Below are 19,551 nucleotides of genomic sequence, written 5' to 3' on the forward strand. Positions count from 1 at the left end.
GGCGGTTCCTTTTTTGCCAAGGAATAACAGATTTTTATACACAAAACGACCCACCGGGAGATGGTCCGTTTGTGTACAGCTTTTCCCTTCTTTGCACCCACGTAGCCAATGAATAGCTGGTCGTCCACCCGGAACTGTTTAGTGCGGTCCAAATAAAAGGAGAGCGCACGTTTTGGGTCCAGACGGTGGAGCCGCTCTTCCTCTTTGGAAGGATGCGGAGGCGGAAAGAAGGTGGGCAAAGTGACAGATTGCCCAAGATGAAAAGGGGTCACCACTTTCGGTAGAAAGGAAGGACGAGGCCGAAGGACAACCTTGTCCGGATGAACAGATAGAAAAGGAGGCTTGGACAATAGAGCCTGGAGCTCACTCACCCGTCTAGCCGAGGTGATGGCTACCAGGAAAGCAGTCTTAAGAGTTAGAAGACGAAGAGGACAATTGTGAAGAGGCTCAAAGGGAGCGCACATCAAGAATGTCAAGACAAGATTCAAGTCCCACTGAGGCATTACGAAAGGGACAGGAGGGAACATGTGAGTAATGCCTTTAAGAAAGCGTGACACTACAGGGGACTTGAAAAGAGAGGGCTGATCTGGAAGCTGTAAGAAGGCAGAGAGAGCAGCAAGATAACCTTTCAAGGTGCCCAGGGCAGAGCCCTGCTGGACCAAAGAAAGAAGAAAGAGGATAACCTCAGAAAGAGGGGCGGAAAGGGGATCCACAGCCTTTGCTGTGCACCATGCCACAAATTAGTTCCACCGGCAGGCGTATACCGTCTTTGTGGAGGGACGCCTGGCTGCCAGAATGATATCGCAGACTTCAGGAGGCAAGTCAAATGGCATCAACTGCCGCCGCTCAATCTCCACGTATGGAGGTGGAGGCTGGACAAGTTCGGGTGTAGGACCGTCCCCTGCTGCTGCGACAGAAGATCCTCCCGAAGGGGCAGACGTATCGGAGGATCGGTCAACATACTGAGTAGCTCGGGATACCAGTACCTTCGTGCCCAATCCGGAACCACCAAGATGACTTGGGCCCGGTCGCGCTTGATCTTCTTCAGCACTCTGGGCAGAAGTGGTATAGGCGGAAAGGCGTACAACAGACCGCAACTCCACTCGTGACGAAAAGCGTCGCCGAGCGAGTGCCGCCTTGGAAATTCCAACGCGCAGAAATGCTGACATTGCGCGTTCTCGTTGGTGGCGAATAGATCTAACCAAGGCTCTCCCCACTGCTGAAAGAGACCTTGCGCCACCTTGGAGTTCAGACGCCATTCGTGATCCATCATGCACCGGCGGCTTAGTTCGTCTGCTCTGGCGTGCAGAGAGCCCGCCAGATGTTGAACCACCAGGGTGATGCCCTGGTGTTCTAGCCATGTCCAGAGGTGCAGAGCCTCCTGACAAAGGGTCCACGACCCCACCCCGCCCTGTTTGTTGCAATACCACATCGCGGTGGTGTTGTCCGTGAACACCTGCACGACACTTCCCCGGACAGAGGGAAGGAAGGCTTTCAGTGCAAGTCGGATCGCTCTCAGCTCCAACAAGTTGATGTGGATGCGAGACTCCGCCGGAGACCAGAGGCCTCTGATCTCCGCCTCTCCCATAGGGCCACCCCATCCCAGGAGGGACGCATCCGTCACTACGACATGCTCCGGTAGGGGTAGGGAGAGGCTCTTGCCCGTGACCCAATCGCGGTCCGTGAGCCACCACTGCAACTGCTGTGCAGTGCCCTCCGAGATCAAGACATGGTCGGACAGGTTGCCGTGATGCTGGGCCCACTGAAACTTCAGGTCCCACTGCAGAGCCCGCATGCGCCGCCTCGCGTGATGCACTAGTAGGATGCAGGAGGCCATCAGCCCCAGAAGCCGCAACACTAGCCTGACCGAAACCCAGGATAGAGGCCGAAAGATGGGAATCAGGGCCTGTATATCCCGGACCCGCTGTTCCGGTGGATGAACCCGGAACTGCGCCGAATCGAGAACTGCTCCGATGAAAAGGAGCTTCTGAGAGGGACTCAGGTGTGACTTCGGCACGTGGATGGAAAACCCCAGCAAATGCAGGAGATCCGCAGTAGTCTGGAGGTGGGAGACGACTGCCTGGGGCGAGCCCGCCTTCAACAACCAGTCGTCGAGATAGGGGAAGACTGGAACCCCTGATCTGCGCAGATGAGCTGCGACCACCGCCATCACTTTCGTGAACACCCGAGGGGCACTGGTAAGGCCGAAGGGGAGCACGGTAAACTGAAAGTACTCCTGACCCACCGTGAACCGCAGGTAACGCCGGTGGGCCGGCAGGACGGGGATGTGGAAATATGCGTCCTGCAAGTCCAACGCTACCATCCAGTCTCCAGGGTCGAGGGCAGCTAGAACCTGAGCCAAAGTTAACATTTTGAACCGTTCCATCCGGAGGAAGGCATTGACGTTCCTGAGGTCCAAGATAGGGCGTAGGCCCCCTTTGCCCTTCTTGGGAACCAGAAAGTAGTGGGAATAACAACCACGACCTACTTCTGGGCTCGGAACGCGCTCGACGGCCCCCTTGGCCAAGAGGGCCGAAACTTCCTCGTGGAGAAGATTCAAATGATCCCCCGAGATACGGTGGTGCTGCGGTGGCATGGCTGGAGGGGTCGTCTCAAAGGGGAGGGAGTAGCCCCTTCGGACGATTTGCAGCACCCACCTGTCCGATGTGATGGACCGCCAGTGGAGCAGGTGATGGCGAACTCTGCCGCCCACTGGCGTGGAATGGGCCTGAAAGCTCGGACTAGGAAGGCTTTGAGGCGGATGCTGCCGGGGTGGATGTGGACTGACCGCGTCGTCCTCCACTACCGCCACGGCGGAAACCACGTCCGCGACTGCGTGCAGGTTGGTTCTGCGGCCGGTGGCTAGGCGGACGTGAGGAGGAGCCCCTTCCTTGGCCACGAAAGGAGCGAAAAGCGGAAGTTTGTGGCTGCGGGGCCGAGAGGCCCAAGGACGTGGCCGTAGCCCGGGAGTCCTTGAAGCGAGCCAGCGCACTGTCCGCTTTGTCACCAAAAAGGCGAGCGCCATCAAAAGGCATGTCCATGAGGGTGCTCTGGACATCCTCTGAAAAGGACGTGGACCGCAGCCAGGTGTGACGTTGAAGCGCCACCGTGGTAGAAATCGCCCTACCCAGTGAGTCCGTAGTGTCAAGCCCACATCGGATTGCATGGCGCGCTGCATCTCTCCCATCGGCCAGGGCCGAGGAAAGCTGCGCCCGGGCCTCCTCCGGGCACAGTGGCAGCACGTCCTCCACCGCATCCCACAGAGAGTGGGAATAACGGTCCAAGAGACAGGCGGTGTTCAAAGACCGCAGGCCCAAACTGAGCGAAGAGAACAGCTTCTTACCAAACTGTTCCAGTCTCTTGGAATCCCGGTCCGGAGGAGCGGACGGGAAGGAGGATTGGGAGGTAGAGGCCTGGATAACCAGACTCTCGGGGGTGGGGTGTTGGGACAGAAAACTGGGGTCGCCCGGAGCAGGGCGGTGGCGCCTGGCAACGTTCCTGTCCACAGGAGGGACTGTGGAGGGCTTGGACCAGGTGCCCTGCAGAACGTCAGTGAGGGCCTCATTGAATGGCAGCAGAGGCTCAGTGGAGCATGCGGCAGACTGAAGCACCTCAGTGAGGATGTTAGTCCTCACAGCCACGGCAGGCAGCTTTAGCCCAAGGGCTTCGGCCGCCTTGCGCAGCACCACAGAAAAGGCTGCACCCTCCTCCGAAGCCACAGTCGGAGGAGAGATGAATCCAGTGTCTGGTGAGGTATCCAACCCACTGGCCTCCCCCAGTTCATCCGCCCAGTCCTGAGCAAGTTGGCTCTGAAGGGCCATAGGGTCCTCAGACCCCTCCCAGTCGCCCCCGTCATCCGATTCCTGGTAACCAGGAGGAATGATCGGAGCCGGTCGATAGACAATATGTGTCTCTAGCGGCGTCAGGCGGCGCCGCATCGGCGTCAGGACCGGACAGGGGCTGAACCGGGGATTGACGTCGACCGGAGCCGGCGTCGGGGGTGGTATCGGTGTCGGCGCCGGCGGAGGAGGCGTAACGAGGTCGACCGGCGTCGACGGGGGCCCAGGCTCGGGCCCCTCGGGGACCTGCGGCGTCGGGGCAGGAGCCTCCAACGGCGCCGGGCCGTAGCCGCCGGCATGTGAGGTCGCCCAGTCGAGTCCGCGGGGCCCGAAGGCGCGCCAGCGGGCGTCGACGGCGGGGCCAGGCTCCTCATGGCCGAGAGGAAGGCATCGACCTCCGCCGGCGTACCGTCAGTCCCAGGGACCGTCGGGTATGGGGACTTGCGCGGCGCCTGCGGCTCCTGCAGAGCCGCGGGGGTGGAACCACCCGGACCCTCGGCCGAGTCGCGCGACCGGCGAGGGGAGTCCGAAGAGCGGTGTCGCTTCTTGGACTTCTTGGAGTGCCTCAACTTACCCGAAGACTTCAAGCCAGACGAGTGACGGTGTCGAGTGCGGCTCCGCGACCGATCCTTGGACCTCCTCCTGGACGGGGATCGAGAGCGACGCGGAGCCGAGTGGCGAAGCTCAAGAAGCTTGCGGGACCGCTCCCGCCTAGCTTTCGAGGTCAGGGCCATACAGTCGGAGCACGACGCCGCGTCGTGGTCGAGGCCAAAGCAGTACAGGCACCGGCGGTGATGATCGGTCACTGACTTGAAACCAGGCATCCTACCGGCACCAGAGTCGAGAATTGACCAAAAAGAGTCAAAAAAGTTAGTCAAAAATTGACTAAAGGGGTAGCTCTCCCGGATCTGCACTTACTGGCGCGGAAAAAAGAAGAACTGACGTCAGCGCGCGAGGGCGGCGTCTAAGTACTCCGACGACGTCATTCCGGCGCACGACGCCGACGACGGACGCGGAGCCGCAGACGACGCCTAGCGACACGCAAGGGGTATTGCTGACGAAAAATCTTCCGGATCCAGTCTGACGCCTGGGGATATTCTAAGGTGAGGAATCTAACTAACGTGTTTCTTTCAGATACTTCATCGCATCAGCATTGTTGCAACACTTTCGTTGCCCTACGTGTCACATCTAAGGTACATTGACTTAAAGTGTCGCATTTAAGAACTTAAGAGAACTAAGCAAACTTCTACCATCTAAAGTAACAGTATTGTGTATTTTTGTCGTTTAATGGTCTTGTGGTAACTCTATATAAAGAATCCTTATTTTTAATATAAAAACCTGTGTGGTGTCCATCTGTAGTGTTGTCACTTGGTTACTGTATGTGTTCACAAATGCTTAACCTATAACGCCCTGAGATAAGCCTTGTCTGCTCGCGCCAAGCTACCTAGAGGGTGAGCCGGGGTTATTTTAGGAGTGTAACCCCTTACCCTGATTAGAGGAAAGGTTCCTTCCTTGTCACAAGTACCTACCTGTGCCAACCAGAGAACCCGGATTCTAACAAGTATATACAGTGCCAGCTTCATACAAGAATTTTAGAAAAAGAAAACCTCTGGATTGTTTAAAACATTCTGACTATAAAAGGGAATGATTGTTGACACTGTTCACTTTAAGTTATAGTTAAAAATGGTCACGGATTGGAAATAAAATGGTTGCATTTTGTTTATTTCTCTTGAAGAGAAAGTTACTTACCTTCGGTAACGCCAGGATCTAGCCTTAGATTCCTTACTTTAGAATGCTCCACAGGCGCAAGACTGGATCACAACAAATTTTCTTACAGCTCATCGGCACGCCAACAGATGGCGTCACACGACTCTGTATCGACACCGTTCAGTGGATGTGACGTCAACGGAGTTCAAATAACCCCTCGTAGACGCGCTGATGTCAGTTTCTTCTGTGATTTTTTTCCGCACTCAAAACGCGGAGCCAAAAACTGAAACTGTCTATTGAACAATGTGCTTAAATGGGGGGCATGGCCAAGATGCCGACTAACATGGCCGCACGGCGTTGAAGCTCCGTCAGTCGTTTGCAGTCCAGCCCAGCAGCAATATCCCCTTAACTAACGCCCTACACTCGGCTCCAGAGGGCTGCCCACCCTGCGGTGACCACACAACTATGCCCGAAATGTAACCAGCGGAGAGCTCCGTGAGGCGTCAACCAATCGCAGTGCGGAGGGGAGAGGCACACCTACGTCGGAACCGCTCCCATGCACATCTAAGCCTGCCGGGAACACGGACGCCCGCGGCAGCTGAATCCCCTGCCAGCACAGACGCTGAGACACGAGGTGAGTCCGCTGGGCACGGGTGGCGGTTCGCGCTCTCCCCCCTCCTGGGCTCGTCAGCATACTGCTGCTTTGTGGCCTGACCGGCCGCGTAGGCCCGAACCTCCAGACCTTCTTCTCTCGTAGGCCCCACAGGGACGGGGCCCGCGGCGGGCCAGGGAAGTGTACACCATGCCTTTGGAAGGTGCGGGCGGAGTGGCGTGGGGGACTGGGCTGCCACACCTGCTGCCTAGTGGCTCCCTTGTAGCGAGGGGTGAACAGCCGGCCCGAGGCACTGACATCCCTGGGGTGGCCTGGGGCTGTTACCTTCCGCTCAGTGCCGCCAATGAGATCCATCGTTGGCGCTCAGTTCACTGCACTGCTTGTTCCTCCTCCCGGAATCTTATAGGACACTGCCACACATGGGGGGAGATACCACTTCTGCAGCGTGCCCCCCTCCCTGGGCCTACTGCAATCAGCACCGCTCTACTCCGGTTCACCCTGGGGGGGCCCTGAAATTCTGCCTCTGGCCGATCCTTGCGGCTTGCAGTCCTGCAACATCGCCACAGCCTGCCCGCTGGGCCGGTATTGCTTCCAGCCTGCCTGCCTCTCCCCTTGGCCTCCACGTGAAGTGCACGGGGCGAGGTCCTGCTCCCACATTGCGCTACCACGCAGGGCCTACCAGAGCAACGACTGCCACTCCTGGCCCACTGGGTGGGCGATCTCCCCCCCCGCCATCTGCTTGAATTCCGCAAGACCGCAGACCACGAGATACTATACCTAGGCAAATACCAGACCGCCAGGCGGTACGGAGAGGGTGAACGTCTGGGTAGGGTACCGGCACAGATGTTGAGGCCCACTTACAGTAAATCCTGCGTCCCTGAGATACTTTCTTCCACGGATCAGACCCTCACCTCCACTTCGAAGATTTGTGAGGAATTCCTAGAATACTTCACAGCCTTGTACTCCACCAGGACAGGGTGAGACCCATTGGTGCAGGAAGCTTATTTGTCGGAAATTACCTTGGTTTCTTTGGAGAAAGACATGCAAGACTTTCTCGCAGAACCGATATCTGAAACCGAGGTTCTTGGTGCCATTAATACTTTCTGCTGCTCCTCTGCCCCCGGGCTGGACGGCTTCACAGGGGACTTTTAAAAGACATACAAAGATCCGCTGGCCCCGCAGTTGATTGAGGTTTACGCGGAGGCCCTCTAGAAACAAATACTGTTCCCTACACTTAGGGAAGCGATCGTGGTCCTTCTCCCCAAACCCGGAAAAGATCCAACGTCCTGCGGATCCTAAAGACCATTGTCCTTTCTGAACTTAGACTATAAAATATTAGCCAAAATCATCGCCAATCGCCTCTCCCAGTTGATGGAATTCATCATATCTCCGGCCCAATCCGGCTTTATCCCTCATCGATCCACCTCTTTAAATCTCTGGACACTGGGAGGACCTGGCTTGGCAGTTCGGGCTGGACTGTTCCCATGTGGCACAGGGTCAAGGCTGATTTGCATATAGCTGGTTTCAAACTGGAATGCCATGGTGAGCAAAAAAACGATGGATTTAGGCCCAGATCCCTGTACTGGGGTGAATGTATGACATTGTTCTGCATTCTGTCCATCAACTGTTGTTTTTGCATTTGTCACCCCGAGTGGGACGGGTATGCTCAGATGTGAGTCCCGTGCTCTCCATGCCACTGGAATCAAGCTATCCTGGCTGAAGAGGGGTGAAACCCCAAAAAGGTCCTAGGATGCTTGTTTCCAGTCCAGGGAGGACCTGGCTTGGCAGTTCGGGCTGGACTGTTCCCATGAGGCACAGGGTCAAGGCTGATTTGCATATGGCTGGGTTCAAACAGGAATGGCACGGTGAGCAAAAAAACAATGGATTTAGGCCCAGATCTCTGTACTGAGGTGAATGTATGACATTGTTCTGCATTCTGTCCATCAACTGTTGTTATGGCACTCTTCTCGGTCCTCCATAGAATCAATCCTGCGGTTCCGACTGCTGTAATCCTGTTGGACACCGAGAAGGCCTTTGATTCTCTAGAATGGCCCTTCTTCCTTTCTGTAATGTGCCGCATGGGCATGCCCATGGGCTTCATAGCCACCACCACCTTACTATACAGCCGCCCCACAGCACGGCTACGCATCAACAGGACATTATCCCGTCCCTTTTCACTTTCTCATGGCACGCGCCAGGGCTGCCCCTTATCACCCTTACTGTTTATTTTAGCCATGGACCCACTAATCCGCCACTTTCAGGAATGGCATTTAACACCGGCCCCCTCCTAATTTCATTATATGCTGATGACACCATCCTCTACGTTAGGGATCCCTGGATTAACTTAGAGCCTCTCAGCAGAGAAATATTGCGTTTCGGCCTTTTATCCGGCATAAGCATTAACTGGCGTAAATCTGTGATCTTCCTGTTAACTCCCAGTTCGACCCCCTGGGAGTGTGAATTCCCTCTTGAATGGTGCACTTATTTGGTCCAATATTTGGGCATTCACATACATCTTGACACTGCCCAGATCCTTCACCTTAACTACGGCCAAGCAATTACCGCCCTTGAATCTCAAGTTGAGAGATGGCTGCACTTGCCCCTGTCCATTGCTGACCGGGTCGCGATTCTTAAGATGATAGTACTGCCCAAATTTCTGTATCTCTTCAATAATATCCCTATCCCCCTCACTAATGTTTTTTTTTTGGAATTGCGTAAGCACCTCATAAGGCTGGTATGGGGGTAAGCAGGCGCGTGTCCGTTGGCATATTCTTACCTTACTATATGATAGAGGTGGATATGGCGTTCCAGATCTCGAACTATATTACTTAGTGGCTCAATGCTGCTATGCCTACGCATGGTTCCACCCAGACGCACGGATCCCCTATCTTCGCCCAGAGGCAGATTTGGTCCTCCCTGAACGGTTGTCAACTGTACTACCCAAGGGAATTCCCAGAGACCCTACTGACATACAGAAACTGAGGAGGATCACCGCTGCCCCTATACTGTACTCCTCTGCCCTGCCTGTCCCAAACGGTCGTTGGCTTCCAATCACTGAAGAAAGGTTGATCCAGCACACCTTAACCAAATTTGCTATCACTACACTAGGTGACCTCTACCCTGAGGGACATATTTTCTTCCCGTCAGAAGATACTCGTTTTCATACAGTCACCTTCATGGACAGCTTTGTGCTGAGTCGTATCCGCTCTGCGCTGCCTGTTTTCCCCCTTGAACCTGACCCGTTCCTGCCCCTGACACTAATACATTAAAAGCCCTACCAGGACACATCTCATTTCTAAACTGTACAAAGCCTGCACGTCATTGAGGCCCATTCAAGTGACAACGCTCGCGCGGACTGGGAGGTAGACCTCGGCCACCCCATCACGGACGATCAGGGGGCTAAATGTTGCGCAGTGACAAAGGATGTTTCTCTAAAGAGCAGATACAAACTGCTTCATTTTAAGTTCCTGCGTAGAATTTATATTACCCCCGCCAAAGCACACAGATTACACCCGACCAGACCGCAAACTTGCCGCAAATGCGCAGCCCCACATGCCTATTTTGCTCACCTCACATGGACTTGCCCTAAACTCCACACATACTGGGAAGAAATACACAGCACACTAGGAGCCATGACGAAGCTGACCCTTACCCCATTCGGGAAGTAGCACTGCTGGGATACACGGTGAGCTTCCCCAAAAATAGCAGACGTTTTGCATCCCTCGGTTTATTGTTAGCTAAACGTGAAATTGATCTGTTATGGGGCCGCAAGTCTCCTCCTACCCTGGAAGGCTGGTTGCGCAGCCTGGCTTATTGTAATAACAATTGCGAGGTTTATGCAGGTTTATTGCCAGGCTCATCCCGTCCTACAGACATTTGGGGTCCTTACAGAGCATATGCTGAAACACTGGGGCAAGCCTATGGCTTTCAATTGCAACATGACATAGTCCCGGAAGGCGTGGGGTAAAGGATCATCCTCACACAGTACCTGTACTATAGGTTACTCCTGATCCTCACGGTATAATGCTCTATCTCTATGTCTCATTGGGAGCGAGGACGCTTAAATGGGACTAGGATATGGCTACCCATCGCTAGGGGCCACGACACGCAGGAAGGGGTCGGCCTGTGGGACTATGCTTTCTTTTTAATAAGTCATTCTATTGCTGATATTACACAGTCTATGACGTCTGTTTTGTGATACTGATGTGACGCACTTTTTAATTTTTTTTTATCCTTTTATTCTTATTATTATGATGATATGCCATTGATGGTGACCATGTATTCCTGCTATGCCTGGTTTCTTACGAAAATCATGAATAAAGGTTAAAAAAAAAAACATGTGCTTAAACAAAAAACACTTTAGTGTCAAATAAATACCGAATTCATTACCAAAATTTAGGATATGAATGCTTCAATATACATCTTGAGATGAAAGAGAATTCATACATCCAATAATGACTGGATTCTCCCTCTATTATTTTTATTTGTTTACAAAAGATGAAAACAAAACAATTGACACCAAAAAGGACTAAGTTAGCAGAGCGGTAAGAATGATAAAGTTGTTAAGGAATCTGCGGCTAGATCCTGTCTCTACCAGATGATGCATTACCAAAGTTAAGTAACTTGTTCATCCGAGAGAGACATCTAGCCACAGATTCCTTACTTTAGAATCAAATGCCAAATCCATACTATCCCCGTAAGAGAGTCTGGGAACTGTAACCATGAACAGTATCTTACAAAGACTAACCCGGTCCAGAACATGAGAAAAGACCACAAGTTTATAAAAATGTAGGTGAGCAGAAACTTATGAAGTCCTCTAGAAGGGGCCATAGGTAAATAAAGTTGCAATACATTTAAACCATAGGAATAATCTACCCATGTCAGTAAGACCAAACAGCTTTAGAAGCTCTCACCTCAAAATAACTGTGAACATATCCACATTGACAAAAATTATAAGACAATAAAATTACGGTAAAGGTACTACCCGTGGCAATAAGACTTAAGCCACAACCATCTGATTATAGACCCAAGTCCGAACAGCATGTTCAAGCCTGTGAACCCAGAACAGCTGGCCATGCCACTAAACAACACCTGTAAACCACAGAATATCAGGACTGCTCTGTAGCCAACACAGAGAAAATCCATCCTCCATGGAGAAATCAAATGTTCATATACAAAATAAGCAAAAGACAATATTGGCCCCTGTTGACATAGAAGCATTCTATCCATAGAAAAAACAACTAGAGATGTACAAGGACCTCTAAAATATCCCACAAACACAAAAGTGCATATAGGAGTACCATGATCAAGTCTATGTTTTCACCTGAGAAAATAATATTTTGTAAAATTGTAAATAGAGAAAATAATCTGCAGGTAACAGTGACATAACAGTATGTGGCTATAGCTAAATCATACCCATAGAAAAGCAATGGCATCTAACCCATCAGGGTAATAAAAGTTGCCTAAAAGACCACAATTAAACAATGGTAGCAAAACATTGAATAAGATATCAAGAAAAAAAAGAAACACAATTCTGCACAAGACCTTGCTTTATGAATAGATCTCATCTCCTGAGAGTCTGGTAAAACGCCAAAATCTAAAACTTTAAAAAAGGGATTCTAAAATTAAAGAATCCACCCACTGAGAAGTTTGAACATTCATTTGTCTAACCCTCTAGGAACCACACTTTACAATGTGTGAACCCAATTTACAGCCCCTGAAGGCAGAAATAAGGAAAAGAGTTGCCTACCAGCAACTATAGGCAGACACATAATATAAGGAATTGACCTTAAGAGAGCAAAAATCCAGAAGTCAGGAAAAAAAGCCTTCTACAAAGGATAGAAACCTTGAGGCACATGTCTCCCCCCCTCCAGGATCAATCTATATTAATTCTTCGCAGAGAAGAAGAAATAGTACACTATTAGAGAGAAATGTACTTCAGGAACAAAGAAACAATGTTTAGTAATAATGCACAGCGTTACGACAATCCATAAAAGGCAAAATATAAAATAATATTTTCCAATAGAAGGAATACATCACTTAAGATACTGTATCTGTCTGAACATCTGTAATAGCTTGATATTATACTAGATAAGTCAGCAATCCCCAATGGTGAGAGAACATGAACATGCTCAATATCACTGGCCATAAGACAGAGCCTGAATAGCAATATAATGTAATAAAGGTTCACAAGTCAAGCATTTGGCTAATTTTGTTCTCCATCCAGCAGACATACAGAACTTTATCTATCACGTTAATGGAAGGCAAGTACCAAGCAAAGCCACATCAATAATAATGTAGGCTACCTGATCCCTTCTGTGAAAATGTCAGAAGGAATATCTGGGATACACACTCTAGTGCCATACGCTACAAAAACATAATAGACACTTAACATGACTATTAAGAGGTCTTTGCACCTAAGACCCTCATTAAAGGGCAAATCATATAACCCAAGGCTCCAATGGGGTACCAATTCAAACGTACCACAGAGAACTAATCCTACACATAGAGTAGACCTTGTTCCACTTAACTGTGAGACAAATAATGCATGAGCTGAGTAAACTCCTCCCAGTCCATATATGTGTGCGTATGTGTGCGTATGTGTATATATATATATATTTCAATACACATTTACAAAATCCTCACAATAGCATACAAAAAGTACCCCACATAGAATATAGTATATACCATAAGGGTATCACTCTTGAGCCTAAACTTTTTTCCAGAGTGCATCAAACTATGCACCCTGTATAACAAGGCTCAGCTAAACAACATAGCACGAATTAAATACTGAAAAAGCGTCATCAACAGAGTCCAGTACCTCTGCATGTAGCAGAATAAACAAGAAAATCACTTATCGTGGAACACAATTTCTGTAATCCCAACCCCCAGGATTAAAAACACCAGGTGTCAATAAATCTTTGAATTGAACAAAACACTATCCTGGATGTACCAGATAAAAACATATCATAACTCAGTTGTGTAGATACCTCTCTACACAAGATCGAAGCCAAACTGTCAGGAATCTGGTGAATACCCTTACCATAGGGAAGTGTTATCCCAAAAGACATAGAGTAGTAATCAAACCCTCTACTGTGAATTATTGGTTTAATGTAAACCCGTCTAAAAAGACCACTTCAAGATGGCCGCCGAGTGGTCCACAAGGCACCAGAGCCTCCAAAAGTGACGTTCTAGTCTTGGAGGCTTTTCGGAATGATGTGGCTCGCGAGCGCGCTCAACTGCGCACTTCAATTTGTATCTGAAGAAGAGAAGTCCGAGTCCGAAGCGCGCTTCTTTATAGTATCTAGCGGAAGCGGCATTTCTTCTCAAAGATATCATTCGTAGTGGGAATTATTTCCCTTTTAAGTTGGCGGCATACAAGTGTCCTATTCTTATTTTTGGGCATTGCAATTTCCGCAACGTTAGAGACTAGCTGAAGAAGCCTTCCAGGACTTTTGTGAGTCTAAGGTTGGTGTGCCTTGATTCTTCACAGCAAAATAAGTCAAGTAAGCCAAGAATAAATGCGGCATCTGCGCTAAGGAGTCTGCAAGTTTGGAGCAGCGCGTTTGCTTCTGTACCCTATCCTTCCTTGCGAACTTCCCTCTCCTTTCCTTCCATTCTTTCCTTCCTTGTCCCTTTTTGCGCGTACTTTCCTGAAGCTCTTAATCCACATCGTATTACAAGTTGAACTGAACAAGACTTCAGGAAGAGAGACTTCATGAGAGACCTTCATTCAATAGACTATAATGCTGAACATTGGATGAGTACCATATAAGATAGGTCCAGCTATCATTTAGGTAGGAGACGTCAATTTCCCAGTTAGAAGAAAGGTAAAACTTTGAGGTGTGATATTAATGTGGTATCTTCTATATGTGTTAGGAAGCTGCAGTGAGGATAGAGTTTAGAATTGAACTGTTAAGTAATGAGCAGGACTGCTATGTGTATTGAATGCTTCTTTCCCCTTTATGTGTATTAGGAATCCCAGAAGACAGGAAAACGGAGAAAAAAGGAATCCAGGTCCAGCTCGAGTGTCTTTCTCTTCTCTGTCCACTCCCCTTTCCACCCGCTTAGAGCAACTGCTTCACGCAGTGTGTTCTGAGGGGAAGGAATTGGGAATAAGCTTCTTCTGCCTCTGTGGAGAATCGACGTCCTGACACAAACTCAAGCTTACAAAATAACACAAGTGGATCAAACAGCTCTGTATCGCTTCAAGGCCGAATCAGTCTGTTCACCAAATAAATGGACACCATCTAACGGCATATCTTTGAGGGTCTCCTGCACAAGCTCTGAAAACCCAGTCTGATGCAGCCATGCATGCCTGCGCAGAGCAACTGACTGAGCCATAGCTCTACCCACAGAATCAGTGGTGTGCATGCTACATTTGATGGTAAATCTTGACGCCTCCCAGCCATCTTGCACCACCTGCAATAACTCATGTCTGGCTTCTTCTGACAGACAAGGCAACCTCTGTACCATGGAGTCCCATAAAGCATGGGAAAACCTGGCCATAACACATGTAGTGTTTGAAAACCTCAAAGCTGAGCTTACAGAAGCAAATATATTCTTCACACAACTTTCTAACCATCTGGATTCTTTGCCTGATGGAACCAAAGGAAGGGCATTAGGGTCAGAAGAAGCGGCAGCAGCTTGAACCACCAGCCCTTTTGTAGTGGGATGTCGCAGGAGACTAAGAAGGTCCCCATGAGCAGGTTGATGCCTATGGCCCACAGCTCGGTCATCTGGAGCTCCCCTCACAGGTTTTGCCCAAGCTCCTAATAGCAGGTTTAAGAGAGACTTATTATAAGGGAGCACAGGCTCGACTCCGGTTTCGCCTTGATGAAGAATATTTACCAAAGGGTCTGTGAACAATTCCACTGAGGGGAAATTGAAAATCCAACACCACAGCTGCCCTCTTCAATATTTCAGCCAAGGATGAACTTTCCTCCGTTACCACACCAGGTGGAGAAAGTATATATGAAACTGGGGAGGTCTCTAATCCACTAACCTCTCCCAGTTCAGTCAGACAATTTTCCCCCACAGGTTGTTGGCTGCAAAGGGTTTTGACCCTCAATATTCTCTCCTTCAGTTATCAAACTGTGCATTCCTGTAGGAAAAACTGCCAAGGGTTGAATAATACCAACTGGAGAGTCAAGACAGAGCTGTCAGCGCCGCACCCGACGCAGTCTCAATGTCAGAAATAGGAATTAAATCGGCATCCATCCATGCTGCTGACATTCAAATGGACTCCGAAGCACCAGGGTTGACGCCGACCAACCAGTGCCGCTAACTTCAATGGCTGAACGGACACCAAAGATGTAAAACCCGAAGGGCTGTGCGCTGGTGCCAACTCGAATCTGATAGCAGAGTCAGAGGGCCAAACTGTCACTGAAGGCGAACCCGCCTGTGAGGATCCAGCCAGGGTAGCTCCCACCTCATTGGAGACTGATGCCCAAAAATCTTTTGCTGGAAAAAAATAATATTCCTACATTTGGCCTAGAATTGGCCCAGCTCCAGAATATTTAGAGAGGTGTGGGAGAAAGCATCAGACTTACGTTTTGACCATTGGGTTCTCGGAGCCTTCCTTGACGTCGATGGAGGAGACCCCTCACCCGAACAACTCCTTGACCGGTCCAGGGACTTTGGTGAGGATTAACAACTACACAGTTTTTCAGAAAAGCAAGCTGCCAGGAGTTTATACAGCGCTTTTCCAATGCCTTTGGTCAAAGACGCTGGCAGGAACCGCAGTCCACGGTGTTGTGATGTTCTCCGTGGCACCACAAACAGACGGTATGCAGATCTGTGATCAACATTTGTCTATCACAAGTTTCACATAGTTTAAATCCAGATGACATCGCTTGAAAAAGCAGATTCTTGACAAGACGTTGAGTTGGGCCTGTAAAAACGTCCCTTAACTTCTCTGGTTCCGCATTGCAAGTACAGAAAAGAAGGAAAGGACGTTGGTGCGTCGTGGAGGGTGTTATATGAACTACGTTGAGGTCACTTTCGGTGGATGACACTCAATATGGATTCGCGCAACACCTTCTGCCAGCACGTGGACATGCTGTAGGAAGAAATTTCTAGATCCAGTAGCGCACCAGGGGAGGATTCTAAAGTAAGGAATCTACGGCTAGATGTCTCTATCAGATTAGACAGTTGATAAAACAATGGTCAGGGTCTGTGAAACTATGCGTTTCTGTGGCTTCAGAGTTTTTTTTACTTAAATATGGATTCAGTGCAATTGCAACATAATTTTCTGCATAATTTCAAGATTTAAAAATGTCGCTTATAGCTCAAATAGATTAAAATAATAATGTAAGACTGTTGCAAAAAGCCACATAATTTGCCTTTTCGTGCTGCAAAATTTAGAAAATCATGCCGTATAATTTGTTCTTTCATTGCTACATCACCCCAGCGGCCCAATCAATGGCAAGGTATTGCAGATTGGTTTAGGATGGACATAATGAGAAATTCACATTCCTCAGAGGCCCAGGAAATATTTTCCACATTTCATGGTTCCTATTGAGATATTGGTTCTTATACCACTGAATTTTGTGCAATAAAACACCATAACATGTAATGCATATATGGTTTTAAATAAGAGACAGATCATCTTAGTGTTCATTAACTGCGGGTGGCGGTGAAGCTACTACAAATGTTATCTTCCATGTAAGTAAACTCACAAGTATACAATGTATTTAAAAACAGAGCATTTGCCCATTGATAATTACAATGTTGATTTTGGAGGCAAAAACATCCAGCAAGCCTTGAGTTCATCTACATTTTTCTGCAGCTGCCTCCCAGTAAAGCAATTCTGGATAACATCATTGGAGATAGGTTTGAGTGTCTACATTTTAAAATTGGAGAAGTACAAGACTACATATAGATCATCTTAATAAGTAGGCCAATAATGTTCTCAGTAACTATCCTGTTACTGTTACCGGGGGAAATTCAAAGAGCGGAATTACTGGTAAATTACAAGTGGAACTCTGCGGCTTGCCTAAGAAATTAGGACATACATAGTAATCAGTAAATCAGACTTAGATTCCTCTGGTGATTTTTCATTTTGTCAGATGTTTCACCCACAGGTTTCAGCTGCTTTTAGCCTTTCTGGTCCCACTGGATTTAAAAGGGACCTTGTAATAAGGCAAATGATTGTTGCAGGAAGATCTATGTATTTAGCACATAAGGTGGGTCTTTATTAAGCTTTAGGTCCTCTATAAGCAGAATAATTTTTTCAGCTTTGATTTATTTATTCATATTTGATTTATGCAAATTTAGTTTATTCATTTTATACTACCAACAAGATGTAAAGAAAATAAACATCTTACCTCTAAAGCCTCATCCTGTAACAGTGCTACCAGTTCCTTCTGTATTAGAAATAAATTGGAACCTAAAAGCTTTGTGACCTAAAATAATAAAAAAGAACGTTCAGTAATAAACCTATAATTTTAATTATAAAGAAACAAAATATATTTATATTTAAAATGTACCAACTTTCATAGATAACAATTAAATTCAGTGGGAAAAATTAGTTTAGGGTTAATTAGCTGCAATAAAGCAAATGCCAACTGTACGAAATTGGGTTATTTCGGAACGATGGGAGTACATCACAAGTAAGAAGTCCATAATTGCCTTTTCACTAGGAACCAAGTACTCCATTGTAGCATTTGACTCTCGCAGGGTTGCGAAGCAGAGCAGTCGAAGGTCTACTTAGGGGTGATGGTGTGGGCTTGCAACCTGAGCTCACTGGTATGCACCAACGACACTAAAGTCATTTATCAGTCAGTGTTTTTTGGTTTGAAGAGAAAAAAGAATTTAATCACTGTCATAAATTTACATATCTATATATTATCGGGTAGATGGAAACTCCTTTGTTGATATCCTCATATCACATTATCCCCTATGAGTTCTGAACACAATAACCAAAATACAGCCCACCTGTACTAGATGAATATTGCAATGTATGCGGGTGTCATTATATAAGACTGGACTACTGGTTTTGTTAGAGGTCATCCTCAAGGGCCTAAGGACCCACTCTATAACCCAAATTCGAAATCAAAGTCATTGTACAGTGCAGTTTTAAGACTGAATCTAAAAATAGTGAAAGTAATCTGTGCCGTGTCCTGCGCTCCATGCTTTGAATTCACTCCTGCAGAAGAGCCAGAACTCAAATTGAAAAACAATAAGTGCCAGGGCTAACGTTTTACTCAGACATCCACAGCTGGTGCTATCGAAACTTGTGGTGCCGAGGCGGGGTGGAAGGTGACAGAGCTTGGCCGGGTAGCATAATGGCCGCTCTGTAGAAGGGCTCCGCTGGCTGAGCCTAAAATCTGGCAAGAATACAGCTTTGTGAGGGCTAGACACACGTCCTCTGTGCCAAATAGTGGTGCATGGGATGACGCCTCGGTAATGGGAGTGCCTTGGCTACTGCTGTGCCCCGCTTGTGGTGGTACCCGGAGGGATCATGAGCCGGCGGACGATGTGACTGGGACTGATGGCGGAGTCGAGTCCCAGAGTTGCATTGCTGAGGGGGCCGAGAAGAGGCTTCCTCACCTGAAGAGGACGGCGTGCTGAGTGCCACGGCCTCGCTTTGGCCTACCTGTCTTGACCGGGTGGATTGCCTTTGAGGAGAGTGAGTATCCCCAATAACTGCTGACACTGCTGCTGTGTGATGGGGTATTCCCCCCTTTCTTCCTGGCTGACAGCGAGGTGTGAGAGAGTCAATACAGGGCCGGCTTTAGTGCTGGTGGCGCCCTGTGCGACAATGTTTGTTAGCGCCCCCCTAATGACCACCTCTGCCATGGATTTCCTCACTAACATCCTATCACAGTAACCCTGAAGTCTCCATAACCACTCTCTCTCTGATGCCTTTAATTAATTATTTAGCGCCACTCATACTTTTGTAGGGTGTCAGAGCACTTTACATCGCACACACACTAACTACACAGAGACAATCAATCATAGGTGTGTAAATCAGTGTACATGAAATGTTACATAAGACAGAGGAATACAAGGTGTAGAATTCACATGTCATCCATACTGGTAGACATGATAGTTTGAGAGTGCTTGGTCTGGAGAAACACAAACTTAGGGGCTTATTTATGAGCCCTTGCGTCACTTTTATGCCACCCGTGCGTCACTTTTTTGTGACGCACCGGCAGCGTAAAAAATGCGCCATGTTGTGCTCTATTTACAAAGTGATCCATCTAGGCAGATGCGTCCCTTTTTTAAAACCATGTGCCACATTATACCAGTGCCAGGTATAATGTATGCAGGCTGGGTGTTCCCCTGCAAAAAGCCTCGTAGAAGTGGCACATTGAATCTATGTGATTTCAGTGGGCCACTTCTAGGACGCCATTGCGTCAATATCTTACGCCTGCCACACAGCAGGCA

The 19,551-nt window shown here is 48.6% G+C and overlaps 1 protein-coding gene across 1 annotated transcript in view; it reads right to left on the bottom strand.

Moving 5' to 3' along the window:
* PPP4R4 (protein phosphatase 4 regulatory subunit 4) overlaps positions 1–19,551 on the bottom strand; it is a 2,085,322-nt gene that overhangs the window by 635,937 nt on the left and 1,429,834 nt on the right. Inside the window, exon 12 of the mRNA XM_085626471.1 lies at positions 17,487–17,564. Coding sequence (XP_085482597.1) covers positions 17,487–17,564 — 78 coding nt within the window. The remainder of the gene's footprint in view (positions 1–17,486; positions 17,565–19,551) is intronic.

The sequence above is a fragment of the Triturus cristatus genome, chromosome 9, assembly GCF_964204655.1.
Source record: "Triturus cristatus chromosome 9, aTriCri1.1, whole genome shotgun sequence".
Lineage (NCBI taxonomy): Eukaryota > Metazoa > Chordata > Amphibia > Caudata > Salamandridae > Triturus > Triturus cristatus.